General features: G+C 33.8%; 1 protein-coding gene across 1 annotated transcript in view; it reads left to right on the top strand.

Annotated features, from left to right (window-relative positions):
- The first annotated feature begins 335 nt into the window (after positions 1-335).
- Positions 336-27,829, top strand: part of dsg2l (desmoglein 2 like) — a 31,939-nt gene continuing 4,445 nt past the window's right edge. The window contains 14 exon segments of the mRNA XM_056470589.1: positions 336-512; positions 1,735-1,857; positions 3,641-3,796; positions 9,022-9,160; positions 10,324-10,484; positions 13,638-13,689; positions 13,692-13,771; positions 15,506-15,691; positions 19,605-19,870; positions 21,090-21,232; positions 21,789-22,010; positions 23,054-23,275; positions 23,725-23,852; positions 26,704-27,000. Coding sequence (XP_056326564.1) covers positions 336-512; positions 1,735-1,857; positions 3,641-3,796; positions 9,022-9,160; positions 10,324-10,484; positions 13,638-13,689; positions 13,692-13,771; positions 15,506-15,691; positions 19,605-19,870; positions 21,090-21,232; positions 21,789-22,010; positions 23,054-23,275; positions 23,725-23,852; positions 26,704-27,000 — 2,352 coding nt within the window.

The raw sequence follows: 27,829 nt of genomic DNA on the forward strand, positions 1-27,829 counted from the left end.
ATATATATATATATATATATATATATATATATATATATATATATATATATATATATATATATATCTTCACACAGACGATCATATCATATGTTGATAGCATGGGCGTGACATTCACCGAACACAAACAATATTTTTTGCTTGTCTAAAAATGCTTCTTGACTTTTCTAATTTTATATATTTGTACTAGAAACAAGACAAAAACTACAAGTAAGAAAAGCACATTTTTGCAGTGTAGGGTGACAAATGCAGATAAAGATTGAAGACTGAAGAAGTCATCCTCCGAAGAGAGACAAAAGGAGTGACACTACACAGATGATCTTATCATTGAGCGCGGAATGGGCGTGGCCTCCCCCTTACCGAACACATACTCGGCATTCTTCGGCGATGAAGCCCCGCCCACCTCCGCCGTTGCTGACCGACCGCTAGTCAGTCCGTGTCAAAGTTCCGCGAGTAACGGCAGGAGAATGGCGAAGATATGCAGCATTTCACTCCTTATAGTCCTGGGTCTGTCGGTAAGCGAAAACATCTGTGTTTACAGTGCCTATATCATCTCTAATCTATTTCAGCTACTTATCCAGAAAGTTTCATTTCATTGATATTACGTTTTTTTCTTTCTACAACCGTCATTAGCATGCTAATATTATTATTTAACGTTAGCCAACTAGTTATGGGTATAAATGTGTGTAAAGTACTGATTTCTGTTAGTCTACATAGATAAGTGTGTGTGTGTGGGTGCGCGTGTGTGTGTGTGTTTGCTCTCTGGTGGTCATTCTTTACACACTTGTGTGATGGTCACTGAAGGACAGTTTCTCATTAACAAACTGCGTATTTTTAGACAAGAAGTGATTTCAGCTACAAATACAGGGTGTTTGTCACTCTTACAGTCATTTTTTACATTGAGATTTGTTAAATTATTGTATTATTTCCAAAGGAAGCTTCGTAATCCTGTGCAGGGTGTGAATCAGAGTCTGAGGAAGTCAAAACAAAAGGCTGGTCAGCTTAAAAATACTGTTTTACATGATGGGGATTTGTGTGAAGTTTTGGGGGACTTTTATTTTATTATTATTAATATTATTATTATTATATTAAGTTAGAATACTAGTTAACAAGGAGGCAACAAGTGTTATCCTAGTATAAACAACATATGAGCAGAGTATTTTTTGTGTGTGTGCGCGCAACATAGGGCTGCACGATATTGGAAAAATGTAGCATTGTGATATATTTTTATCCTGCATTATATATTACGATATGAATACAATTTCGTCAGATGACTTAATATCTCTATCTGGAAAGAATTTATAAGTTGGATTGATTGGGATGATTCTGCTGTGGAAGTGCATCTCCATCAAATCTAATAAGCAATTTATAAACACAGTAAAGAAGAAGATGCAATTGAAATAAACAGGTTTATCATTTTCCAAGTTTAGTAGTATTCAGCTACAGTAATTAAATAATAAAAATAGGCATATTTCAATAAAATTAGTCACAAAAGGGACATCTTCTTATGCCCGAATGCTTATAAAATCATTATACAATCACAGGACTCAAAAACATGTGTAAACAATTAATTATAATAAAAAAACCTCAACATTGCATATCTAGCGATGTGACTATTACGAATGATCACATTGCGATACCATATATTGTGCACTGCTTATTCACTGCTTGAGGTTTCTAAAGGTCAACACCTTATTTTAGGGTGAAACAGACGCATGTCTTTGTGTGTTTGTGCAGATACTGAATGCTTCAACGTCTGGAGAACAACAGAAGAAGATCAGACAGAAGAGAGAATGGATTATTCCTCCACGCAAACTGAGAGAAAATGCCAATTATATGTACTTGGACTATATAGCAAAGGTAAGGTTTTATGCAAAAAATAATAAATGAAAATAAAATAAAAATCAGCAGTTCGTTCCGCTGTGGTGAGACCTGATAATAAGGGACTAAGCTGAAGGAAAATGAATGAAAAAATAATAAATGGAAATAAAATAAAAATTGGCGGTTCATTCTGCTGTGGCGAGACCTGATAAATAAGGGACCAAGCTGAAAGAAATGAATAAATGAATAAATGAAAATAAAATAAAAATTGGTGGTTCATTCCGCTGTGGCGAGACCTGATAAATAAGGGACCAAGCTGAAAGAAATGAATGAATGAATAAATGAAAATAAAATAAAAATTGGCTGTTCATTTCGCTGTGGCGACCACTGATCAATAAGGGACTAAGCGAAAAGAAAAGGAATAAAAAAATACTAAATTAAAATAAAATTAAAATCGGCGGTTCATTCCACTGTGGGTACCACTGATTAATAAGGGACTAAGCCAAAAAAATTAATAAATGAATGAATGAATGTAAAAATAATAAATGAAAATAAAAAAAATTGGCGGTTCATTTCGCTGTGGAGACCCCTGATAAATAAGGGACTAAGCGAAAGGAAAATGAATAAAATAATGAAAAAATACTAAATGAAAATAAAATTAAAATCGCCGGTTCATTCCGCTGTGGGGACCACTAATTAATAAAGGACTAAGCCGAAGGAAAATGAATGAATGAAAAAATAATAAATGAAAAAAAAAAAAAAATTGGTGGTTCATTCTGCTGTGGCTACCACTGATTAATAAGGGACCAAGCCGAAGGAAAATGAATGAATGAATGAAAAAATAATAAATGAAAACAAAATAAAAATTGGTGGTTCATTCCGCTGTGGCGACCACTAATTAATAAAGGACTAAGCTGAAGGAAAATTAATGAATGATTGAAAAAAATAATAAATGAAAACAAAATAAAAATTGGTGGTTCATTCTGCTGTGGCGACCACTGATTAATAAAGGACTAAGCTGAAGGAAAATGAATGAATGAATGAATGAATAAAAAAAAATGAAAATAAAATAAAAATTGGTGGTTCATTCCGCTGTGGCGACCACTGATTAATAAAGGACTAAGCTGAAGGAAAATGAATGAATGATTGAAAAAAATAATAAATGAAAACAAAATAAAAATTGGTGGTTCATTCTGCTGTGGCGACCACTGATTAATAAAGGACTAAGCTGAAGGAAAATGAATGAATGAATGAATGAATGAAAAAAGAAAAGAAAATAAAATTAAAATTGGTGGTTCATTCCGCTGTGGCGACCACTGATTAATAAGGGACTAAACCGAAGGAAAATGAATGAATGAAAAAATAATAAATGAAAACAAAATAAAAATTGGTGGTTCATTCTGCTGTGGCAACCACTAATAAAACAGGGACTAAACTGAAGCAAAAAGTGAGGAAAATAAAAATGAATAAAACATCACTCGTTGTAAAAAAAGTGCTTTATAAATAAACTTTGACCTTAACTTTACCAACAGGAAGGAGGTAATTTGTAGAATTATAAGCAAATGTTTTTAATGAATATAATTTAATCATTAAACTCTAAAAATAAAAACTCTAGCACAGTTAACAATAATAAATCACAGTTGGATGGGTGTAAAAATTGTGTGTGTTTGGATGGGTTTAAATGAACTTATACTGTATATAACTGTGTGTGTGTCTGTGTGTGTGCGTCTGCATCTGTGTGTGAGTGTTTGTGTGTGCCAGCAGACACTCCTTTTTAAACCGTCTTAAACTACAGTAGGAAAATGAACGTCTTTATTTTCAGATCCGCTCAGACGAGGAGACCAGGACGAGTATCCGATATTCCCTGAAAGGCGCTGGAGCCGACCAGCCACCCAGAGACCTGTTCACTGTCGGCAGCACAGACGGAAAAGTCAAGATCAACGGGCTGCTGGACAGAGAGAAAACTCCTGTTTACTATGTGAGCAGCTCTTTTACTGTTATAAATGTTTATTGCATGGGTGTCTATCTGTCCTTCCTGACTAATCTATAACAGTGCGATGAGTCAGTGAGCGCTCCAGATAACAGCTAGAAGCTACATTTCACAGGAGAGCTGCATTTGGGAGTGACGTGGAGTGATGAATGTCAGACATTCTGCCTGAATGAGCAGATCACTAAAAGAGAAAACACCTCATACTGAAAGAACACACACACACAGGAGTTTTCTTGCCAATAACACACTGCAAAATATGCTTTTCTTATTTAGGGCCCATCATACACCCGGCGTAAGGCACGTGCAAGGTGTGTTTGGCGCGATTAGTTGCTATTTTCAGACCAGCGCAACAGTAATTTTCACTTTATGCGCCACGTTTTTTAAATAGCAAATCCATTTGCACCACTTTGTAGACTTATGGATGTGCTGGTCTGTAAAGGAGGTGTGTTAAGGTGCATTGTTGGAGCGTTGCTATTTTGAGAGACTGAAATAGAGCGCACCATTGACCAACTAAAAGCTGCTCTAAAGTTCAGCAGAGCGTGTTAGTTATGCGCCTATGCAGATCTAAACGCTTACACATTGCTGAATACACACAGGATGATCAGTAATACACAAATATCTTTACAGATGAAAACAATTAGAGGATTAAAATAATCCAGAAATGATGATTTTCTACATCAATATAAACAGCACTGCCTCCATGCCTTTTTCCCCTCGGGGGGCTTTATCAGTTAATTCATGATGATCTGCATCTGTATAATGTTATTATTATCAGCAGTATTATTGATTATCTGCAGATTTATATCTGTTTTAATAAACACAAGATTAGATTTGTCCAGCTGTGGGGTTTTGGAGACGTCTGCATCACCATATGGGGCATCAGAACAGGACGTGTGTTTGGATATAACTCAGTGTTTTGACCACACTTCATTATTATTGTTCATTTATTCCTTTGCTGGAGATTAGAACTGAATTTAGAAATAGTTTTAATCAAATCTTTGCGCTTAACAAAGGAAATTAAATATGTGGGCTAATGGATGTGTTCAGTGGAGTGAGTTTCCACCGTTTCCTTACTCCACCAAAGTAAAGGAGTAAAGAGTAAAAATAAAGTAACGAGGCTGAATGGAGGAGGCTCGTTCTTTATCCTCGCGCTGCTGATGCTCTGTTTAACTGTGTTCTCTCTAGTGAAGCGTTCAGTTTTTACACTTGTACACTAGTAAATAGTCCACCATGTAAATAGCAAATGCACTATGGAGCGACGCAACTGACTCTTAAAGGGAATGAGAGATGAGACTCTGATTGGTTTAATGCACGTTATACTCAAAACACACCCAGAACTCAATAAGAGAATAAGCTCAACCCTGTTAGACCATGCGTCGGGGCGCAGAGCGTATTTATCCATCCTTAAAATAGCAATAGTGGATTCTAGATCATTAAAATAGATCCCTTAGAGTTGTCTTGTTTCTAGTCTAAATATCTAAAAGTTAAAAAAATCAAGAAGCATTTTTTAATCAAGTAAAAAGAATATTGGGTCACACTTTCTCAAATAAAAAAGCGAGAAAGAAATTGGGTTACAAGTTGGATAAGAAGCAAGAAATATTGGGTTGCATTATATTTTAAGGGGCGGCACGGTGGCTCAGAGGTCAGCACTGTGTCCTCACAGCATGAAGGTCGCTTGTTCGAGCCTCGGTTGGGCCATTTGGCATTTCTGTGTGGAGTTTGCATGTTCTCCCCGTGTTGGTGTGGGTTTCCTCTGGGTGCTCCAGTTTCCCCCACAGTCCAAACACATGCGCTATAGGGGAATTCTTGAACTAAATTGGCAGTAGCATATGAGTGTGTATGTAAATGAGAGTGTCTATGGGTGTTTCCTAGTACTGGGTTGCAACTGGATGGGCATCCACTGTGGAAAACATATGCTGGAATAGTTGGTGGTTCATTCCGCTGTGGCGACCCTGATATATAAGGAACTAAACCAAAGGAAAATTAATGAATGAATTATATTTCAATGAAGTATCATTGAGTACCATGTAACATCAAAAGAAATAAATTAGCTAAGAGTACGCTGTACGTGAAAGTACATACAGTCAGAGTTTAGAGGCAGACTTGTGATCCAAATGTTGAAATTGGTATTCACGTAGCACACTTACAGTTTAGTATACTTACTAAATAAAGTAGACTTAAACATAGACTTCATCAATACTTCATAATATGCACGTAAAGTGTACTTTTTTAAGTACAGGGTTGTCGTAAAGGGTTGTCCTGCTCTCTGAAAATACATTCAATGCAATACAAAGTGCATCAAACACCCTTGAACTGAACACAAACGGGATGTGATAAGCAGTCCTGATAGCACTGAGAAAATGCTGTTTTTCTGCTCCGTCTACTGTAGGTGTCTGAACTCTGATCTACTATCACTGTTCCTTCACATTAACAAGTTACACTTTTAGCGTACACATCAACACCTTCAAATACAACCGAAAAGACCATTCATTTACAGCAGTGGCATTTCTCAGGCCTGAAAACAAACTTTCAAGAAGGTTTCAGGTTTTAGAGTGTAAATATAACTTAAATATCTTTTTAAGTCAGTCAATTAGTAAGTCTTTTTTATTTATAAAGCACGTTTAAAAAATGATGTTGACTAAAGTGCTCAATAGAGTTAAGCTAATGCTTTAAAAAGGTAATATAAAACACACAAATGAAAACATTCATTCATTCATTTATTTTCTTTTGGCTTAATCCAATATTATCAATGAACCGCCAACTATTCCAGCATATGTTTTACGCAGCTTTCAGCTGCAAGTCAGTACTGGGAAACACCCATACACACTCATTCACCCATACACACTCATACACTATTGCTAATTTAGTTCATCAATTCACCTATAGCGCATTTGTTTGGACTGTGGGGGAATCGTGGAGGGAACCCACACCAACACGAGGAGAACTTGCAAACTCCACACAGAAACGCCAACTGACCCAGGCGGGACTCGAACCAGCGACCTTCTTGCTGTGAGGCCACAGTGCTAACCACTGAGCCACCATGCCACCGCAATGAAATCATTGCTACACAATTATAGCACTGCACCTACCCATGATTTTTTACCATCTAAACTACCAAAATGCAGACTTGTGTTTTCATTTTTCAAAATTCTGCAGTGACATCCCAGATTTCCAAGATTTCTCACTTTGGCTTGTGTTGAAAATGAGAGAAAATCTGAATTTATTAAACAATTACCTTACAATAAAATTAAGCCTTACAAAAACAAGACGCAATAATGGCGAAAGACTGCTTCCCACTCAGGGCTGTTTATGCTAATGAGGGAGAGATCATCAATAATGGGCGGGGCTTTCCCCCTCTGATGAGACGTACAAAGGGAGAATGTCAATCAAAGTGTTTCTGAAGTACACTTAAGTAATGTTGAAGTATGTATTTAAGTAAACTTCATGTATTAAGTATACTAACATCTATGTATTAGTAGTATAATTGTAAATATACTACTTTAAAACCACTCGCGAATAAACTGTTCCACTTTTTAGTATATAAAAATATATGTTTAAGTGTACTTGTAATGGTCGTACACTGACAACGGAGATGAGGATCCAGGTGCAGCTTATTTAAAGAAAAGTCATGCAGGCAATGGTCAAAAGCAGGAGCAAACAGTAGCATAAAGATAATCAATATACATGGAGAAAAATACAGGCATAGGGTCAGGCTAAGCGGCAAAGAATCAAAACGGTAAAACAATACAATGATCAAAACACAGCAAGACAAACCGCTTTGTAATGCTACGCAGGGTAAACAAGACTCAGCAATGTGTGTGTGTGTGTGTGTGTGTGTGTGTGTGTGTGTGTGGTGAATATAAAGTCCAGGTAATCAGTCCATGATGAGTTAACAGCTGTGTGTGTTTGTAATCAGTGGAAATCAGGAACTGGTGTGTGTGTGTGAGGTACATGATGGTATTTGTAGTCTAGTTCAGTGACAGATTCAGTGTAGTTCTCCAGTGATCTGCAAGGATTGGATCGCTAGTGATAGTACTATAAGTGTAAAAATAGTAGACTTTTAACTAGTCCACAATTAAGTAAAAGATGTGGCATATGTAATAAAATAATATGTAATTGGAATAATATTCCAAACTGCCTTGGTCACATTTTTGTGAAACGCAAAATACTCTTGTTCTGAGTACGTTATGTTGCATGTTTCACATCCACTAAAGGGCACTTTCTAAATTTGAGCAAATCTGAAACACGTTATTAAGGGTGTATTTTGATGTACTTTTGATGTAGAAAAGTGTCCATATGGAGATAGATAGGTGACACAAACGTGTTCATTACAACTCATAGACAGCGTTAAGATGTTTAGTGGTGTTTATTTGATGTTATTTAAAGAACTGCATGTAAATAATACTTTATTCGTCAATACTATGTCCCTGTAAATATCACTGGTGTGAAAAGGAACTACAGCTGTTCGACAGCAGTCGTCATACTGCCCTCTAGTGTTCATTTCAACTACAAACTGCAGTCAAGCATGTGTTTAAGTTTTTGCAGTTTACAAATATGGATGTGCCTGTGTTGCGTAATATATTTAAACCTGTGATGTGATTTTCTGCTGTAAGCAGTGAGTTACATGAAAAATTAAGTTGCCAAATTATATGAGAATCTATATTTTGGCCACTTAAATTCACAATAACAGTTAAATATAAATACTACATATTAGGCCTGAACAATAGCATCAATATCGCAATGTGTGTATCCGCAATAGTCACATCGCAGGATTAGATTAAGATTATATTAAAGATTAAGATAAAGATATTATTAAATATTATTATTTTTTTAAATTATCTATACAACGATGATTGTTATTTTACATTTGTTTGTTCAATTTCTGTACTTAAAGACTGTTAGACTCACCAGAAAACCATAAAGCGCTGTTCATTTATTTATTTATTTTGCTTGTGATTTATTAAAATGTATGCAGATGCACTACATAGAAAAAGACTTGATCATCCCAGTCTATCTCAAATTCCTGAAATCTTTCCAAATAGAGAAATAGAGCTATTCAACTCACACAGTCCAGTTGTATTCATATTGCAATATATATATCGCAGCAAAACAAAATATCACAATGTCAGATTTTTATTGTGCAGCCCTACTACAGAACATACTACATTTATGTTCATGGTTTGTGAGATGTTTGCTCATTTCTTGATCTCCAGCTTCAAGGGGTGGCCAAGTTTCTGAATGGCAGCAATGCTGAGAAGGATATTGACCTGAGAGTTGTGGTGCTGGATGAGAACGACTGTCCTCCGGTGTTTAACCTGACCATTGGAGCGGTTTCTGAACTCAGTGCCAGAGGTACAAGATCATTTCATCAGACTTTCTCAATCATTTTCATTGTGCAAGTAATTTATAGATTTTTATTGAAATTATACAGCTGATGTTTCCCAGTACTGGGTTGCAGCTGGAAGGGCATCCGCTATGTAAAACATGCGCTGGATAAGTTGGTGGTTCATTCCACTGTAGCGACCCCTGATGAATAAAGGGACTAAGCGGAAAAGCAATGAATATGCAGCTGATTTCATTGACTAAATGAAGACGGACAATATATTAGATTCATGATTTGTTTGTACAGCGGTAAAGCATCCCAAAAGGCCGGTGTACATAAACTTTCCCATCGTGAGAAGTCGTACTGAAATCCTACTTTACTCGCTTTCATCCAAAACAAATTACAACCCTTACAAAAAAAGAAGTGTACATTTTGTACATTTGAGAGAAGTACCTAAATAGTAAACTGAAAGTGTTTTATTTTTAGTTTTAAATACTAGTAATACACTTAAATAAATGTCTTTTTTCTTCAGCACTGATTCTGAAACTATGGCAAAATGTAATAATATGTGAAAAAAAAACTAATCAAAAGAATAAATACAAGCCAAATATACTCAGAATATGTCATTAATTATACTTTTAAGTAAATGCCAGTGAACAAGTTTAGGCTAATTACACTAAGACTTGCCTGTCAGTGTAAGTCAAGTACACTTAAGTGTAATATTAAGTACATTTCAGAGAAGTAGACTGAGAGTAAACTTTCATAGTGTTAGTTTATTTATGCAAAAATCACTTTAAAGGGCACCTATAGTACAAAATCAACTTTTTAAGCTGTTTGGACAGACATATGTGCATGTATGGTGTATAGACCGTCATATTGGGCTGATATAAGCACACCCAGTGCTTTTTTTTCAATTTAACAACATATAAACGGTGGACCAATTGGAGCGGTTTTCAAATCGACCGCAACTTTACGTAGGAGAGCGGTCCCCCCACCCACCAATATTGATTGACAGGCACGTCATCATATCCTCAGTTGACAAGGAATTGGTACTCGGTATCGGCTGCAAAAATCCTGATCGATTGCTGACAGTTTATTGCTGATGAGTGTATATTTGATACAGAAAAATCCATGGAGATCAATTCACCCAGAATGCATTGCGTTATTTTTGTCTCTGTGTTTGTTTTTTCAGGCACATTAGTGATGAGCATCACTGCGACAGACGCAGATGAAGAAGGAACTCTGCATACAAAAATCGCCTACAGTATAGTTGAACAGAGTCACGCGGAGATGTTTTACATTAATCGTGAGACTGGAGAGATTTACGTCATGCACAACACACTCGACAGAGAGGTATGCTGACACTAACATCTCTCTTATTTTAAAAATAGAATATTATTATGTAAAAATATATTATATTATATTATATTATATTTTATTATATTATATTTTATTATATTATTTATATTATATTATATTATATTATATTATATTATATTATATTATATTATATTATATTATATTATATTATATTATATTATATTTTATTATATTATATTTTATTATATTATTTTATATTATATTATATTATATTATATTATATTATATTATATTATATTATATTATATTATATTATATTATATTACATTATATTATATTATATTACATTATATTATATTATATTACATTATATTATATTATATTATATTATATTATATTATATTATATTATATTATATTATATTATATTACATTATATTATATTATATTACATTATATTATATTATATTACATTATATTATATTATATTATATTATATTATATTATATTATATTACATTATATTATATTATATTATATTTTATTATATTATTTTATATTATATTATATTATATTATAACATTATTATATTATATTATATTATATTACATTATATTATATTATATTATATTACATTATATTATATTATATTTTATTATATTATATTATATTACATTATATTATATATATTATATTTTATTATATTATTTTATATTATATTATATTATATTATATTATAACATTATTATATTATATTATATTATATTACATTATATTATATTATATTTTATTATATTATATTATATTTTATTATATTATTTTATATTATATTATATTATATTATATTATAACATTATTATATTATATTATATTATATTATAACATTATTATATTTTATTATATTATATTATATTATATTATTTTATTTTATATTATTTTATATTATATTATATTTTATTATATTATTTTATATTATATTATATTATATTATATTATATTATATTTTATTATATTATAAATATATTATATTATATTATATTATATTATATTTTATTTTATTATATTATAATATATTATATTATATTATATTATATTATAATATATTATATTATATTATTTTATATTATATTATATTATATTATATTATATTATATTATATTATATTATATTATATTATATTTTATTATATTATATTATATTATATTATATTATATTTTATTATACAAAATAATTTAATTTTATTTAATATAAAAATATCGAAAATTATTTAATAATAAAATATAATTTAATAATGTAATACAATTTTCAGTTGGCATTTCTGTGTGGAGTTTGCATGTTGCATGTTCTCGTGTGTTTCCTCCGGGTGCTCCGGTTTCCCCCACAAGTCCAAACACATGGGCTTTAGGGGAATTGGGTAAGCTACATTGTCTGTAGTGTATGAGTGTGAATTAGAGAGTATGGTGCTTCCCAGTGATGGGTTGCAGCTGGAAGGGCTGCGTAAAACATATGATGGATAAATTGGTGGTTCATTCCGCTAAGGCAACCCTAGATTAATAAAGAGACTAAGCCGAAAATAAAATAAATGAATGAATCTAATCTAATATAATATAATATAATATAATATAATATAATATAATATAATATAATATAATATAATATAATATAATATAATATAATATAATATAATATAATAAAACAATATAATATAATATAATATAATATAATATAATAATATATAATATAATAAAACAATATAATATAATATAATATAATATAATATAATATAATATAATATAATATAATATAATATAATATAATAATATATAATATAATAAAACAATATAATATAATATAATATAATATAATATAATATAATATAATATAATATAATATAATATAATATAATATAATATAATATAATATAATATAATATAATAAAACAATATAATATAATATAATATAATATAATAATATATAATATAATAAAACAATATAATATAATATAATATAATATAATATAATAAAATATAATATAATATAATATAATATAATAATATATAATATAATATAAAATGATATAATATAATCTAATCTAATCTAATATAATATAATATAATATAATATAATATAATATCAAAATAATATAATATAATATAATATAATATAATATAATATAATATAATATAATAATATATAATATAATATAAAATGATATAATATAATCTAATCTAATCTAATATAATATAATATAATAAAATATAATATAAATAATATAATATAATATAATATAATATATATAATATAATATAATATAATATAATGTAATATAATATAATATAATATAATATAATATAATATAAAATGATATAATATAATATAATATAATATAATATAATATAATATAATATAATATAATATAATATAATATAATATAAAATAAAATAATATAATATAATATAAAATAATATAATAAAATATAATATAATATAATATAAAATAAAATAATATAATATAATATAATATAATATAATATAATATAATATAATAAAATATAATATAATATAATATAATATAATATAATATAATATAATATAATATTATATAATATAATATAATATAATATAATATTATATAATATAATATAATATTACTAATATTACTAATAGCATCTTGTACATATATTCATTTATTGTAAATCTGTTCAAATCTGTTGTAAATCTGTACAGCTAATACAACCTGTATATAATGTTCATAGCACATCCATCTGTAAATATCACCATAGTTTTTCTATAACTGCACTTTAAAACTTATACCTGTATCCTGCACTAACTGCTATTGCACTGCTGGTTAGACCTAAACTGCATTTTGTTGCCTTGTATTTTACAGATTTATAATCACGTAAATTTCTTTAAATATAATTTAAATGCTATTCTGATTACTTCATTTCAAAACCTGTTTTTATTATTATTATTTTCCCTCAGTTTCTTCAGTGTTTTCTGTAGTGTTGTGTGTTTACTGCCGTCTGTCTACTGTGATTTTCTTTAAGATTTTCTTTCTAGATAGAGTAGTTTGCGATTTATTGGCTTTGTTTTTGTGTGATATGAAATGAAGCTGTATGAGGCTCATCTTAATCTGACCTGCTTTCCTGATTTGACAAGAAGACAATATTTGTGCTTTTCTCCTTTCAGAAAATTCATTCGTACACACTGACCGTTAAAGGCACTGATATGAATGGAGCTCCTGGGGAAATTCAGGAACAGGGAAAGTCATCATCAATATACTTGATGTCAATGATAACGTTCCTACTCTGGAGAAGAACATAGTAAGTGTTTACTTTATTATGATGATGATGATTCTTCTTCTTATTATTATTATTACTAATACTACTACATTTCAGGTCCAGCTAGATCCACTACAACATAAAATAAATTACTTTAAAATCACGTTTAGTTTAGTTTCAATTATTTTTTAAAAGTATGGTAAGGTAAAACTGGTAAGGTCATATATTTTTATGTTATATACAGTATAATTTATATATTCAGTGCTCAGCGTATATGAGAACCCCTCACAAATCTCTCATTTAGATTTATATTTCTATATGACGCTTTACAATATTATATTTGTGCATATACATTAGATTACTCAGTACTGAAGCCAAATCTGGAGCTTATCTAACAAAATAATTTAGGATAACGCTCCAAAATAAGTACACCCAAATTTATATGCTAAGGAAAAATATTAAATAAAAACAACGAAAAGAGCAAAATTCAAGAGAAACAAAAAATGTAAAAAATTGAGTTGAAATGTTTGTAGTTTGTAATTGTTTTCCAATATTTCACATGAATTTAAATGTATTATTTTTCTATTTCTAAAGATGTTCTGTAACTAAAATAGTATTTTAATAAATATATCAATTTAATAAATCTGTCTTGTTCAAATGTACCAAAATATATGACCTACATTCACTGAGAAATGGATAAAAATATTCATTTTCAAAATGGGGTGTACTCATTTATGCTGGAAACTGTATATATATAAATATAAATATATATATATATATATATATATATATATATATATATATATATATATATATATATATATATATATATATATATATATATATATATATATATGTAAATTTATATTATATATAACAGCCAATCGAAAAACAAATATTGCTTACGGGGGCTAATAATATTGATCTTAAATGGTTTTGCTCCATTAAATATCACTTGGGAAATATTTGAAAAGGCTAATAATTTTGCCCTCAAAATTTTGCTCTGTTTATTTAGATATTCATTCATTCATTAAATCATTCATTTTCCTTCGGCTTAGTCCCTCATTTATCAGGGGTCGCCACATCGGAACTATTCCAGCATGTGTTTTACACAGCAGATGAACTTCCAGCTGCAACCCAGCACTAGGAAACACCCATTCACACTCATACTCATACACTAAGGCCAATTTAGTTCATCAATTCACATATAGTGCATGTGTTTGGACTGTGGGGGAAACCGGAGGAAACCCACGCCAACACAGGGAGAACATGCAAACTCCACACAGAAATGCCAACTGACCCAGCCGAGGCTCAAACCAGCGACATTCTTGCTGTGAGCCCACAGTGCTAACCACTGAGCCACTGTGCAGCCTCACTTAAGAAATATTTGAAAAATAATAAATATTTAACAGAGGGCTAATAATCTTTATTTATTTATATAAAATACATTTTTATATACATTTTTAAATTTACATTTTGTGATATTATATTTTGTACTATATATATATATATATTAAAAGTTATTAAAATTATTATGTTTAATAATGTGTTGAAAAAAAATTCTCTCTGTTAATTGTAAATTATTAACTCTTAATTAAAATTTCACAGTTAGGCTTATAGTTTTGTATGTGCTGGATTTATGCTTATGAAATCTTGTATTGTTTTGTTAATTATATTGCGCATTACAGGTGTTTAAAGTGCAGAATATTGAAAAGTTTAGTGATTTAAGAAAAGAGTCTGTTCAGTTCTTACAGTAATGACGTGTGTGTTTCTCAGTATGAGTGCAGGGTGGAGGAAAACACCAGATATGTTGAAGTGGTGAGAATCCAAGCTATCGATGCGGATCTGATCTACACTGATAACTGGCTGGCCGTCTTCACACTGGTGTCAGGAAATGAGGCCGGTTATTTCTCCATAACCACTGACAACAAAACCAACGAAGGCATCCTGATGCTCAACAAGGTAGACTGATCAAACTCCTTTATTCTGTTTTGTCTTTACAAGCAGTGCTGTGCTGTTCTTCGCACACTAGCTGTAAACTATACATTATTTTCCATTATACTATAGGGCTGTTGAATGCTTGATTCTGATTCATTCTATAAGATGCGTTGGTTATTTTCAGATAAATGCATAGCTAAAGTAGTTCCGGCAGGTTCTGAGCACATTACAGGTTTTTAGACAAGAAAAAAATACTAGGAATACTCCGATCAGGATATTTGCAGCCGATACCGAGTACCAATTCCTTGTCATGGTGATCGGCCGATACCGAGTACCGATTGTGATGCTTCAAGCTTTATAGTGCATTAAGCACATTTTCAAGTATGAACCGCCTCAGAAAATAATTTAACAGATATAAAAATTACTGAGAAAAATGACAAACAATGCCATTTGGAAACATTGCAAATGATAAAAGAAGAATTCAGCATATCTCAATCAACAGTTTGGAGCTCATATTTGATGAATAAGAAGTTCAAACGCACACCTATAAATCTAATACTTCTTTACTAAAAGGAAATAGACCTATAAACTACTGTTTATTGCATTAATTATATTACAAGAAGTTCTATTGTTAAATATTTATGTAAAAAAATACATTTAAAATGTTATTATATTTATTATAGTTTATTAATATATATTATACATTATTATTATAGTTTATTTTTATATATCTAATAATTCCAGCCAGCTTTTAGTCAACTTTGCAATATTATCAAATACTCAGAACTTTCAGTTTTTATATGTAAAAGGCCGATATTTAATATTTTATATAATAATATTTTAACTCATTTTCGGGGATCACCGAGCTGGTATGAATATGTGGGAGACTCGCGATTGACCAGAATGAATGAGTATCGATCGAGTCATGAAATGTGATTATCAGCCGAAACAGACCGGACGATCAATCGGAGCATCCCTAAAAAAATACAGTATACAGTAAAAATACAAAGTCTTGATTTTCAGAAATAGTGAGTTTTTCCCTTAATACAAGCTAAATAATCTGCCAATAGAGTGAGCAGAATAATCTTATTTTTGCTTTGAAATAAGATTATTTCACTCACCCCATTGGGAGATTATTTAGATTGTTTTAAGGACGACATGTTTAATTTTGACATGTTATTTTTTAAAATAAGACAATATTTTTTTTGTCTAGAAAATGCTTCTTAATTTAAGAATGTTTAGATGTTTGGACTAGAAACAAGTCTAAAACTTTAAGTAAGAAAAGCTTTTTTTGCAGTAATACTCTGATGTACTGTCTATAATGTACATGGTTCAGACTGCTAAGAACAGACTGAAATATTCAGGAAAAATAGCCAGATGGTAATAATCTGCTGCTGGTTTCTAACATTATATCAGGAAGATCTGAAATATCCACACTTCAAAAACTTGCAGTTTTTGTCTTGTTTCTAGTCCAAATATCTACAAATTCTTAAATCAAGAAGCATTTTCTAGACAACCAAAAATAGTGTATTGTTTTCAGAAATAATGAGTCAAAATGAAGTCAATTTTTCCTTAAAACAACCAAAATGATCTGCCACCCTGCTGAAAAATCCAGCTTAAACCAGCCTAGGCTGGTTGGCTGGTTTTAGCTGGTTGACCAGCCTGGTTTCAGAGGGGTTTTGGCCATTTCCAGGCTGGTTTGAAGCCATTTCCAGCCTGGTCTTAGCTGGTCAGGCTAGAAAATGACCAGCTAAATCCAGCTAAAACCAGCTTGACCGGCCTGGCTTAAGCTGGACATAGCTGGTTTTGGCTGGGCTCCCAGCCTGGCTAGGCTGGTCAAGCTGGTTTTAGCTGGTCATTTTCCAGCCTGACCAGCTAAGACCAAGTTGCAAATGGCTGGAAATCAGCCTGGAAATGGCCAAAACCCCTCTAAAACCAGGCTGGTCGACCAGCCTAGGCTGGTTTAAGCTGGATTTTTCAGTAGGGCAATGGGGTAAAAATAATCGTACATTAAAACGAAAAACAAGATTATTTCGCTTCCCCCATTGGCAGATTATTTAGCTTGTTTTAAGGAAAATTCACTTCATTTTGACACATTATTTCTGAAAACAAGACTATAATTTTACTCATATATAATAAATTCTTCTTAATTTAAGTATTTTAAATATTTGCACTAGAAACAAGACCAAAAAAGCTTTTTTTTTGCAGCTATACTCTGATGTACTGTCTAGAGTACACAATGTTTAGACTGCTAAGATCAGACTGAAATATTCAGGAAAAACAGCCAGATGGTAAAACTCAACCAAATTAGATCTGAAGGTCTGAAATAGCTGTAATAGTTAACCCTGTTGGCATGACTGAATCTCAATGGCTGCTGTTCTGCTTGTGTAAGAGCTGAATTATTATTATCTCCATGAGGCCAGATACTCCTGCATTCCTCTGGCAAACGTTCAGCCGCTGGACAACAAGCTGAAAACACTGATCTAAGGAAATAAATCCTGCTCTGAGAATCGCCTGCTACACTGCAAAAATGCTTTTCTTACTCAGAGTTTTTAGGTGCGTCCCAAATCCCATTATGCACTATTCTGCCTCATTTCGTGGTATAAATAGTCTAAGTAGTGCATTCACAATGAAATATTATTTATTCTAAACAAAACAAGTGCACTTTAAATGCCCGGATGATGCACATAATTAACCATTAAAAATACATGTGGAATGTTGTTGGACACTTCACACACTTTTATGAATGTATGTTGCATATGTATTAGAAATTAAAATGGTCGTGCCCAACTGATCCTGGTTTCTCTCAAGGTATTTTTCTTCACTTTCCCCAATTTGTGAAGTTTCTTTTTCCCTCTCCACTGTCGCCACTGGCTTGCATGGTTTGGGATCTGTAGAGCTGCGCATCGTTGGATTTGCTCTTCAGTGTTTGGACTCTCAGTAGTGATTATTAAACCACACTGAACTGAGCTCAACTGAACTTAAACACTACAAACTGAACTACACTGTTCCTATTTACTGTGACCTTTTATGTGAAGCTGCTTTGACACAATCTACATTGTAAAAGCGCTATACAAATAAAGGTGAATTGAATTGAATTGAATGTCGCAGAAGGGGCGGGGCTAGAGATGTAGGGGCGGGGCTATCAGGCAGTGACGTTGTATTACTTAATTTATTTTGGATTGTGAAAGCTAAATTCTCCCACTTAAGTGATTGTGCTGCCTCCTGGTGGTGAATGTGGTTAAGCTCATGGCAGGCTATATTTGGTAGTTTGGTCATTTATTTCACTAATTTGGCAACCGTTAAACGTCATCGGGGGAACGGTTTGAATCTCTGGTTTGTATAAAAACGTTAGTGTTGCATTTGGGACGACACTACATTCATGCAGTTGAAGTCATAATTATTCGCCCCGTGTGATTATTTTTTCTCTAAATGGTGTTAAACAGGTTCAGGAATTTTTCACAGTATTTCCTATAATATTTTTTCTTCTGAAGAAAGTCTTCTTTGTTTTATTTCAGCGAGAATAAAAGCAGTTCTTAATTTTTTAAAGCATTTGAAGGTCAATATTATTAGCCCCCTTCAGCAATATTAGTTTTGGATTGTCTCCAGAATAAACCACTGTTATAGAATGACTTGCCTAATTACCCTAACTTTACCCTAATTACCCTAGTTAAGCCTTTAAATGTCTCTTTCAGCTGAATACTAGTGTCTTCATATTGAAAAATATCTAGTCAAATATATTCTGTCATCAATCAGTCTAAATTAGTTATTATTATATTTATTATATTTAGAAATGTGTTCTTTCTGTTAAACAGAAATTGGGGAAAAAACATACAGGAGGGCGAATAATTCTGACTTACATGTGCAGCAGGAAGTTTCCTGCATTCTTTCCTTGTCCCACTTCCTCCTTTTCACCCATTGTTCATTTCTGTTGAAGGAACTGGACTATGAGGAGCTGAAGGAGATCCGACTGCAGGTTTCTGTCTCAAATAAAGCACATTATCACTCGTCAGTGGTCATAACAGGGAGCAAAACGTACACCATCCAAGTCAGTGTGATCAACCAGCCTGAAGCCCCCCGCTTTAAACCAGCCGTCAAAGTCATCACCATATCTGAAGAAAGCACCACTGTTATCCTTAATAAAGTCATAACTAATTATGCAGCAATAGACAGCGACACCATGCTCATTGCTACTAATGTAAGGTGAGACTATGCTTATATTAATTATATTATTTTGTTTTAATAATCTTAATAATAATTCATATTAAAATATTTCTGTCATGAACACTCTCGGGATTTAATTAATATGGTAATGAGTATGAATATGGAAATGTTGATGTATTTGGTCTTGGCGGTATAGATCTGCTACGCTGCTGCTGCTGCTTTGATTATTATAGCAGATCAAGTACCGAGACCTGCTACTGCCAGCATATACACAGACATGCCATCTGAGAATATAACACGCTGCTGCTGCAAACATATTATATATGTAACCCCCGTAGCAGATCTAAACACAGGTGGAGCTGGGGTGGAGGAGGGTCTTCGAAAACGTGCCACAGCTCAAACAGCGTAGAATGGCGTGGAGCTTTTAAAATGATGAGGAGAAAGCTCATTGGCTGCCGAGGAGACAGCAACCAATGTAGTTAAGGACACAGTAGCAGATTAGGTGGCCTATCAGCCTGCGCGCGCATAGAGTGTCACGCCAGAATATTCACTTATTTTAATATTTCATTCATTCATTCATTTTCTTTTCAGCTTAGTCCCTATATTAATCCGGGGTCACCACAGCGGAATGAACCGCCAACTTATCCAGCACGTATTAATGCAGCGGATGCCCTTCCAGCCGCAACCCATCTCTGGGAAACATCCACACACACACTCATACACTACGGACAATTTAGCCTACCCAATTCACCTGTACCAAATGTCTTTGGAGTGTGGGGGAAACCGGAGCACCCGGAGGAAACCACGCAAACGTAGGGAGAACATGCAAACTCAACACAGAAACGCCAACTGAGCCGAGGCTCGAACCAGCGACCCAGCGACCTTCTTGCTGCGAGGCGACAGCACTACCTACTGTGCCACTGCGTCGTCTATTTTAATATTTAATTTAATTTATTTTTTTAATAACACTACAGTATAGGTAACAATTCTCACTAGTCTCTTATTACCTGCATATTATTAAGATATGAAGTGTTTATTAGTACTTATAAAAGGACATATTCTGCATGATCTTAATCTACATCTCTGGTCCTTAACCCAGCTATACCATAATGACTATTAATAAGCAGCAAATTTAGAGTTTATTGAAGCAAAAGTCATAGTTAATGGGTTGTTAATAGTGAGAATTGTACCTTAAAATAAAAGTGTGACCATAGTTTATTTATGTGTTGTTAAAATCTATATATTTTACTCGTTTTAGGTATGCCAAAGGACAAGATGTAGACAACTGGCTGATTATTGATGAGAGGACGGCTGATATAAGACTCAACAAGATACCAGATTATGAGTCTGTATTTCTGAAGAATTACACATATTATGCCCATATACTCTGCATCACTAATGGTAAGTCAGATCTAAAAACAAAGCAGTGTGTTTTATGATACATGTGTATTCACCCTCCTGCGAATTTCTTTATCAAATATTTCCCAAATGATGTTGAACAGATTCAGGAATTTTTCACAGTATTTCCTATAATATTTTTTCTTCTGGAGAAAGTCTTATTTGTTTTATTTTGGCTAGAATAAAAGCAGTTCTTAATTGTTTTAAAGCCATATTAAGGTCAATATTATTAGCCCCCTTCAGCAATATTAGTTTTGGATTGTCTCCAGAACAAACCACTGTTATACAATGACTTGCCTAATTACTCTAACTTTACCCTAATTAACCTAGTTAAGCCTTTAAATGTCACTTTAAGCTGAATACTAGTGTCTTGAAGAATATCTAGTCTAATATTATGTGCTGTCATCATGGCGAATATAAAATAAATCAGCTATTAGAAATGAGTTATTAAAACTATTATGATTAGAAATGTGTTGAAATATACAGGAGGGCTTATAATTCTGACTTCAACTGTATATTCATAAATAATCATTATCATTTTAAATAATGCCTGTTTCAGACACTCCAGCTAAAACAGCCACAGGTACTATTGCCATTCAAGTGAGGGACTTCAATGACCACTGTCCAGTGCTCATCCATCAGTCTCAGAAACTGTGCTATGAAGAGCAGGTGGTTTTCGTCACGGCTGAGGACAAAGATCATTTCCCCAATGCACAACCCTTTGGTTTCAAAGTGAACACCAAAAACACGAAGGAGTCGTGGATTGTCGAACATTTCAACGGTAATAAAGCTTTAAATATAACAAGGGTGCAAATTATACATTGACAATACATTCACTTTTTTGGTAATGTTAGCGCTTGTTGATAGACAAATTCAACACATGCTCATTGTGAAAACTTACCCCCGTATACATTTCTGGAGAGCGTGAATTATGTAGACAGAGGTACATATGGCTACATTTTGTCATTAAAATGAATGATACGGGGGCTAACCAGAGGTGTGTTTCCCAAACAACGACATAACTAGTGGCTGAACTATCATAGTACGATGCATCGTTTGGGAAAACAATGATGTAGTGACGAGTGTAACACATAGTTTCTCTTTCGCAGATCCATCATTTGAACCACATTAGTGCACCTATGATGAAAATCATCTTTTGTAAGCTGTTTGGACAGAACTGTGTGTAGCTATAGTGTGTCCATAGTCATATTGGGGTGATAGAAACACAACAAGTCTCTTTTTTTAATTTCCTGATGCTAAAATAGGATCCAAATCCCTCCCATTTTGAGTGGCACCACAACATGGCGTAGGAGTGCGGTTTCCCCGCCCACCGAATTGATTGACAGCCATGTATTAACATGTCTCAGTAGTAACACTTATAATCATATCAATAAGACAGGACGTGCCCAAAGCAACCAGGATTAAAAGATCTGTTCAGCGCTCTGTGATCATCAGTCATCGTCAAATGTGATCAAGAGTGAGTTTTACAAGTTAAAAACGTGTTTAAAACAGTGCATGTTAATGAACTACAGCGATTTTACCGTCTTTACTTCATCACCACAGCCGCATGTCAGTATTTTAAAAGAAGACGCTTCAATCTCGGTTTGTGGACGTTAAATCAGGTTTATTTTGTACATTAATATAACGGAAATCCATACAGCAGTATTGAATATTGAACTGTTGAATTTATGTGCAGTATTTAAACAAGTAACTGCAAATTAAATGGCCTGACAGTGAAAAGTAATCCCTTTAAAGTAATCTAACTACAGTGACTAGTAAGTTTGTACCTGATTACACCAAAAACTGCTCCCATCATGCTTTCAGACACTGCAGCGATCTTCAGGTCCCAGGAGACACTGTGGCCCGGCGTGTACCATCTGTCTGTGGATGTGTGGGACCAGCAGGGGAAGGTCTGCGGAGCTCAGCTGCTGCGGGTGGAGGTCTGCATGTGTGGCGCTGAGAAAGTCTGCCTGCCAGTCACCGTGGTGTCTCGATTCGGAGGGTCTGGTGTTCTTCTGATGCTGCTGGGTCTGCTGCTGCTCCTGTGTGAGTTACAGCAACATTTCGGATATCTGCTATAACAATGCACAGTCTGTAAAAAGATAAACACATAGTATATATATAGAAACCTGATATATGGTGATATACCCTCAAAGGTCGCTACAGCGGAATGAACCGCCAACTATTCCAGCATATGTTTTACGCAGCCGAAGCCCTTCCAGCCACAACCTAATACTGGGAAACAGCCATACACACTCATTCACACACACACTCATACTCTACAGCCAATTTAGTTCATCAATTCTCCTATAGTGCATGTGTTTGGACTGTGGGGGAAACCGGAGCACCCGGAGGAAACCCACACCAACACAGGGAGAACATGCAAACTATACACAGAAACGCCAAGGGGCCCAGCCAGGACTTGAACCAGTGACCTTCTTGCTGTGAGGCCACAGTGCAAACCAGTGCTAATATTGGTGTTGATGTGTTTGCAGTGATTCCTCTTCTGCTGTTGTTCTGCCTCTGCGGTGCTGCAGGAGCTGCTGGAGACTTCAAGGCGATACCATTCGATGTTAAAGAGCACCTTATTGCATACAACACTGAAGGACAGGGAGAGGACAAGGTATCTGAGTCTAAGACAATACATTTACTGTTAAAGTGGTGGTCCAGAGTGTATTTTTAAGGCTTGGTTGTGTTTATAAGATGCAAAGCAATGTGTGCTCATGCTTCACATGTAGAAAATCATGTTATTTTTTTCATATATCTTACTTTGATAGCTACTTAGCTATCATGAAAACCACTGTCATATTTCCTAGTTCCTCTGAAAGCCCGCCCTCAAGAGGCTCTGATTGGTCTGCTAACATAATGATCTGTGATTCGCAGATCGGTTGCACATCACCAGGATAAGCGTCACGCCTCTAATAGCACGCGCTGTGCCTCAGCTGTGTAAATACTGTCAGTCATAGTAGCTGAGTAGCCTGCTGTCTGAAACAGGTTGGACAAAATGGTCGGATTCCTGACAAGACTAACCGTAAATCATCTTCCACTGTCAATAAGTATCAGCCATAGCCTACTTGCTTTTGATGTACGTACATACAGAAAATGCTGCTTCGCAAAGCCAAGTTCGCAGAGCCCTGACGGTCGAACATTGAGTACGTATTTATGGACGCCAATACTTTAATAGATTTTATTACAATTAGGACAATACTCCGATTAAGAGTCACCATGTAAACAGCTATTCTTGATGACCTTAATCCGACTAAAGTCATAACTGAACTGAACAGAAATGGAATTAAGACATGTGGAGTATGCAGATATTAGTGGCATTACTGAGGTAAACACCGCAATCAAACTATTACCGTCATGTAGGACTTTTCACCATATATTCCGACAAGATCCACACATGCGGCTGTCAGTAAAGGACTGCAGACACACACACACACACACATGACGAAGTGTGAACGTTTTTTTCTTTCCATCAGTGTGCGTTATTAAATTCCTTAACACTCTCACCAGTCCTTACTCCTTATTTGCGTCTAATACCCCAGTTTGTCATGGGGGCATGAATGAAATGTTCACGAGTGAACGTAAAACTGCCGAACTGCAGTTAAAGTCTCTCATGAAGAAAAAACTCTTACATGAAAGCACTTCACGTAAACACCTTCATTATATTATTGTCTATTAAGGCCAATAACTAGACTACAGATGTCCATACAAGCAAAGTCAGTAGTGTCTTCGAAGTAAGAGAAAGATCCAGAAGGGCATCCTGCTGATTTGATTCAGAAGAGCACTTTTTTTGTCAGACGGCTCACCGATTTGACTTTCATTCATCGTCATTCATTTTAAAAAGCACCCGCTCCATTTTATTTGCATATATTTTACTGGAACGCATTAACTTTACAAGTGCCTGATCAGATTCACTGTAGTGAACACATTAAAATCGTCATCATAATTTCCTCAAGTGCACACCTCAATGTCTCACACCCCCCTTAATAGGTGCTGGCGCCCCCCTGGTGGGGAGCGCCGCACAGTTTGAAAACCCCTGGTCTAAAATAACATCTGACAAGTGTCTTTCATATATACTTGGGTTATAAGCATGAGTAAGTAATATGAAACGTTCTCATATCTTTTGCGAGTTTGTTATTAGCATACCTGTCAACATTGGGATGTGAAAATAAGGGATATGCCATAAAAAAATAAGGGATATGCCACCATAATAAGGGATATGCCACCATAATAAGGGATATGCCATAACCCGCCATAAACAAAGCCAACGCACGGAACAGACTCTCATTTAAGAACAAGAGGCGGCCCCTGGTGGTTCGGCGGTATGGGTTGCGTATAGGGAGGCTAGGCTCTTTAATATTTATTTGCCACCCTTCAGAGAAAGATTGAAAATACGGGAGAAATACAGGAGAATGTCCGCAGAGAGAGACACTGCAGCGCTGCTGAGGATTGTGGGAGTTTACAGCAGTTTGACAGATAAATTTGAATTTTTAGCTAAATTGTTAGCGGTGCCAAACAGCATTTCCCGTTGTTTACATCCTTGTTTACGTCCTCGCTACAACATACGGTTAACGCTAGACACGGTGCATATAATAGATCAATTTTAACAAATAAAAACACGTACAGGTTGTGGCTCACAATCCACAGCTTCTGCTTATATGGTGGAGCTGCTCCAGCACTAAACTGTGAGAGATTCTGAAAGTTTTCCTTTGCCAAATGCTTGCTATATATTTTTATAATTCTCTGGAACATAGTTAAACTGTAAGCCCTTCTGTCTTTGTGTTGTGTCCTTTGGAAACCCAAACACAGAAACAGAAGAAGCTCTGAGGAAAATAGCAGTGTTTGGACGCCATTTTAGCTTAGATGTTCTGGAGACAGAAACCATCTGACCACTTGACCCAAAAGAGAAAACATTAGACACAGCCGTGCTGTGAAACTGACAATTTGCATTACTTTGGAGACAGTCAGGGCTTAGGAAACCAAGACATTTGAAGGTCTGTCACACCCTAAAAACAACTTTTCAGATATATATATATATATATATATATATATATATATATATATATATATATATATATATATATATATATATATATATATATATATATATATATATATATATATATATATATAAATATAATATAAATTTATATTCCCACATCTGCTATAACATTACAGCGACTCTGGCCACGCCCCTTCGCTGCGCATTGTGAATGCGTGTAACTTGAAAGGATTGAGATCTCATTATCCTGCATGTATAGTTTTGTAGTCCCCAAACTTCATTTGCTGTAGGCTTTTCTAAGCTAGCTCTGTAAAAGCCAATGTCTCCTTTTGGATTTAACTTTGAGCGTCTTACATTTAGAGATGTTGTTTACATTCACACAGCTACATTATAGATGAACTAAAGCTTAAAATATGACATCGTTGTGGACCACTCTGTTAAGGTTATTTTGTCCTCTTCCCCACAGGGCATGGCTCTCTTAAAGATGTCCAAAGACGAAAACATACGCACTAATGTGGGCACTGTAGGAGGAGCTCAGAAGCCGAGCGATGGAAAAGACGGCGCAGTGACCGCCGGCGGATCACACTGGTCCACGTTCTACCATTATGACCAGTTTGATAATGCATACCATCGCCACAGGAATCAGACTGATGGGGACTTCATGTATGCGCAAAGAAAAGACGAACACAGCAGATTTGAGAACTACAGCGCTTTTGATGGGCTCGCACTGTCTGATGCTTTCTTAGGCAACTATTACTCTCAAGTAAGTGTTGGATTTATATAGGCCTGTCTCAATAATCAATATCTGGACTTATCGCACAACACATGGACATGAGCTCAATCGTTTTTGGTGATGCAATGTATATCACCCATACATAAACACCAATTCTAGCCACATTTCAGCTGATTGCTCAACATCTCGATCTCTAGTGGAGGTGTCAGTGTCAGTATTGTTAAAAACACTATAGACAGGCCTAGTTTTGTACAGTCAGGCAAATAATCGACTCAGGTTTTGTTCAAATTAAAAATGTTTACTGAATGTTAACTATATGTACTGGATGTGATCATCTTCATTATTCAGAATCACAGGAAGGGGGAATTCTAGTAAGGATCCCATGATTTATTGGCACACTAATAATAATAATAAAAAAACAGTGGGGGAAAATCACCACAAGGCAAAAACGAGACTCAGCAGGATGGGAAACACTTTACAAACAAGAAATCATTAGCCAAGAATCAACAGGGTAAATAGATATGGGGGAAATGAGGAGGGTAATGAGAAAGAGCAGATGGAGCAACATACAGTGCATGCGGAAAGTATTGATAGCGCTTTACTTTCTCCACATTTGTTTATGTTACAGCCTTAATCCAAAATGGATTAAATTTCCTCAACATTCTACACACAATCCCCCATAATGAAAAAAGAGTTTTTGAAATTGTTGCAAATTTGCAAAGCTGAAAAGTCACATGTACATCAGTATTCTCCGCCTTTGCTCAATACTTTGTTGATGCACCTTTGGCAGCGATTAAAGCCTCAAGCCTTTTTGAATATGATGCCACAAGCTCAGCACACCTGTCTTTGGGAATTTTGG

This window comes from Danio aesculapii, chromosome 2 (assembly GCF_903798145.1).
Source record: "Danio aesculapii chromosome 2, fDanAes4.1, whole genome shotgun sequence".
Lineage (NCBI taxonomy): Eukaryota > Metazoa > Chordata > Actinopteri > Cypriniformes > Danionidae > Danio > Danio aesculapii.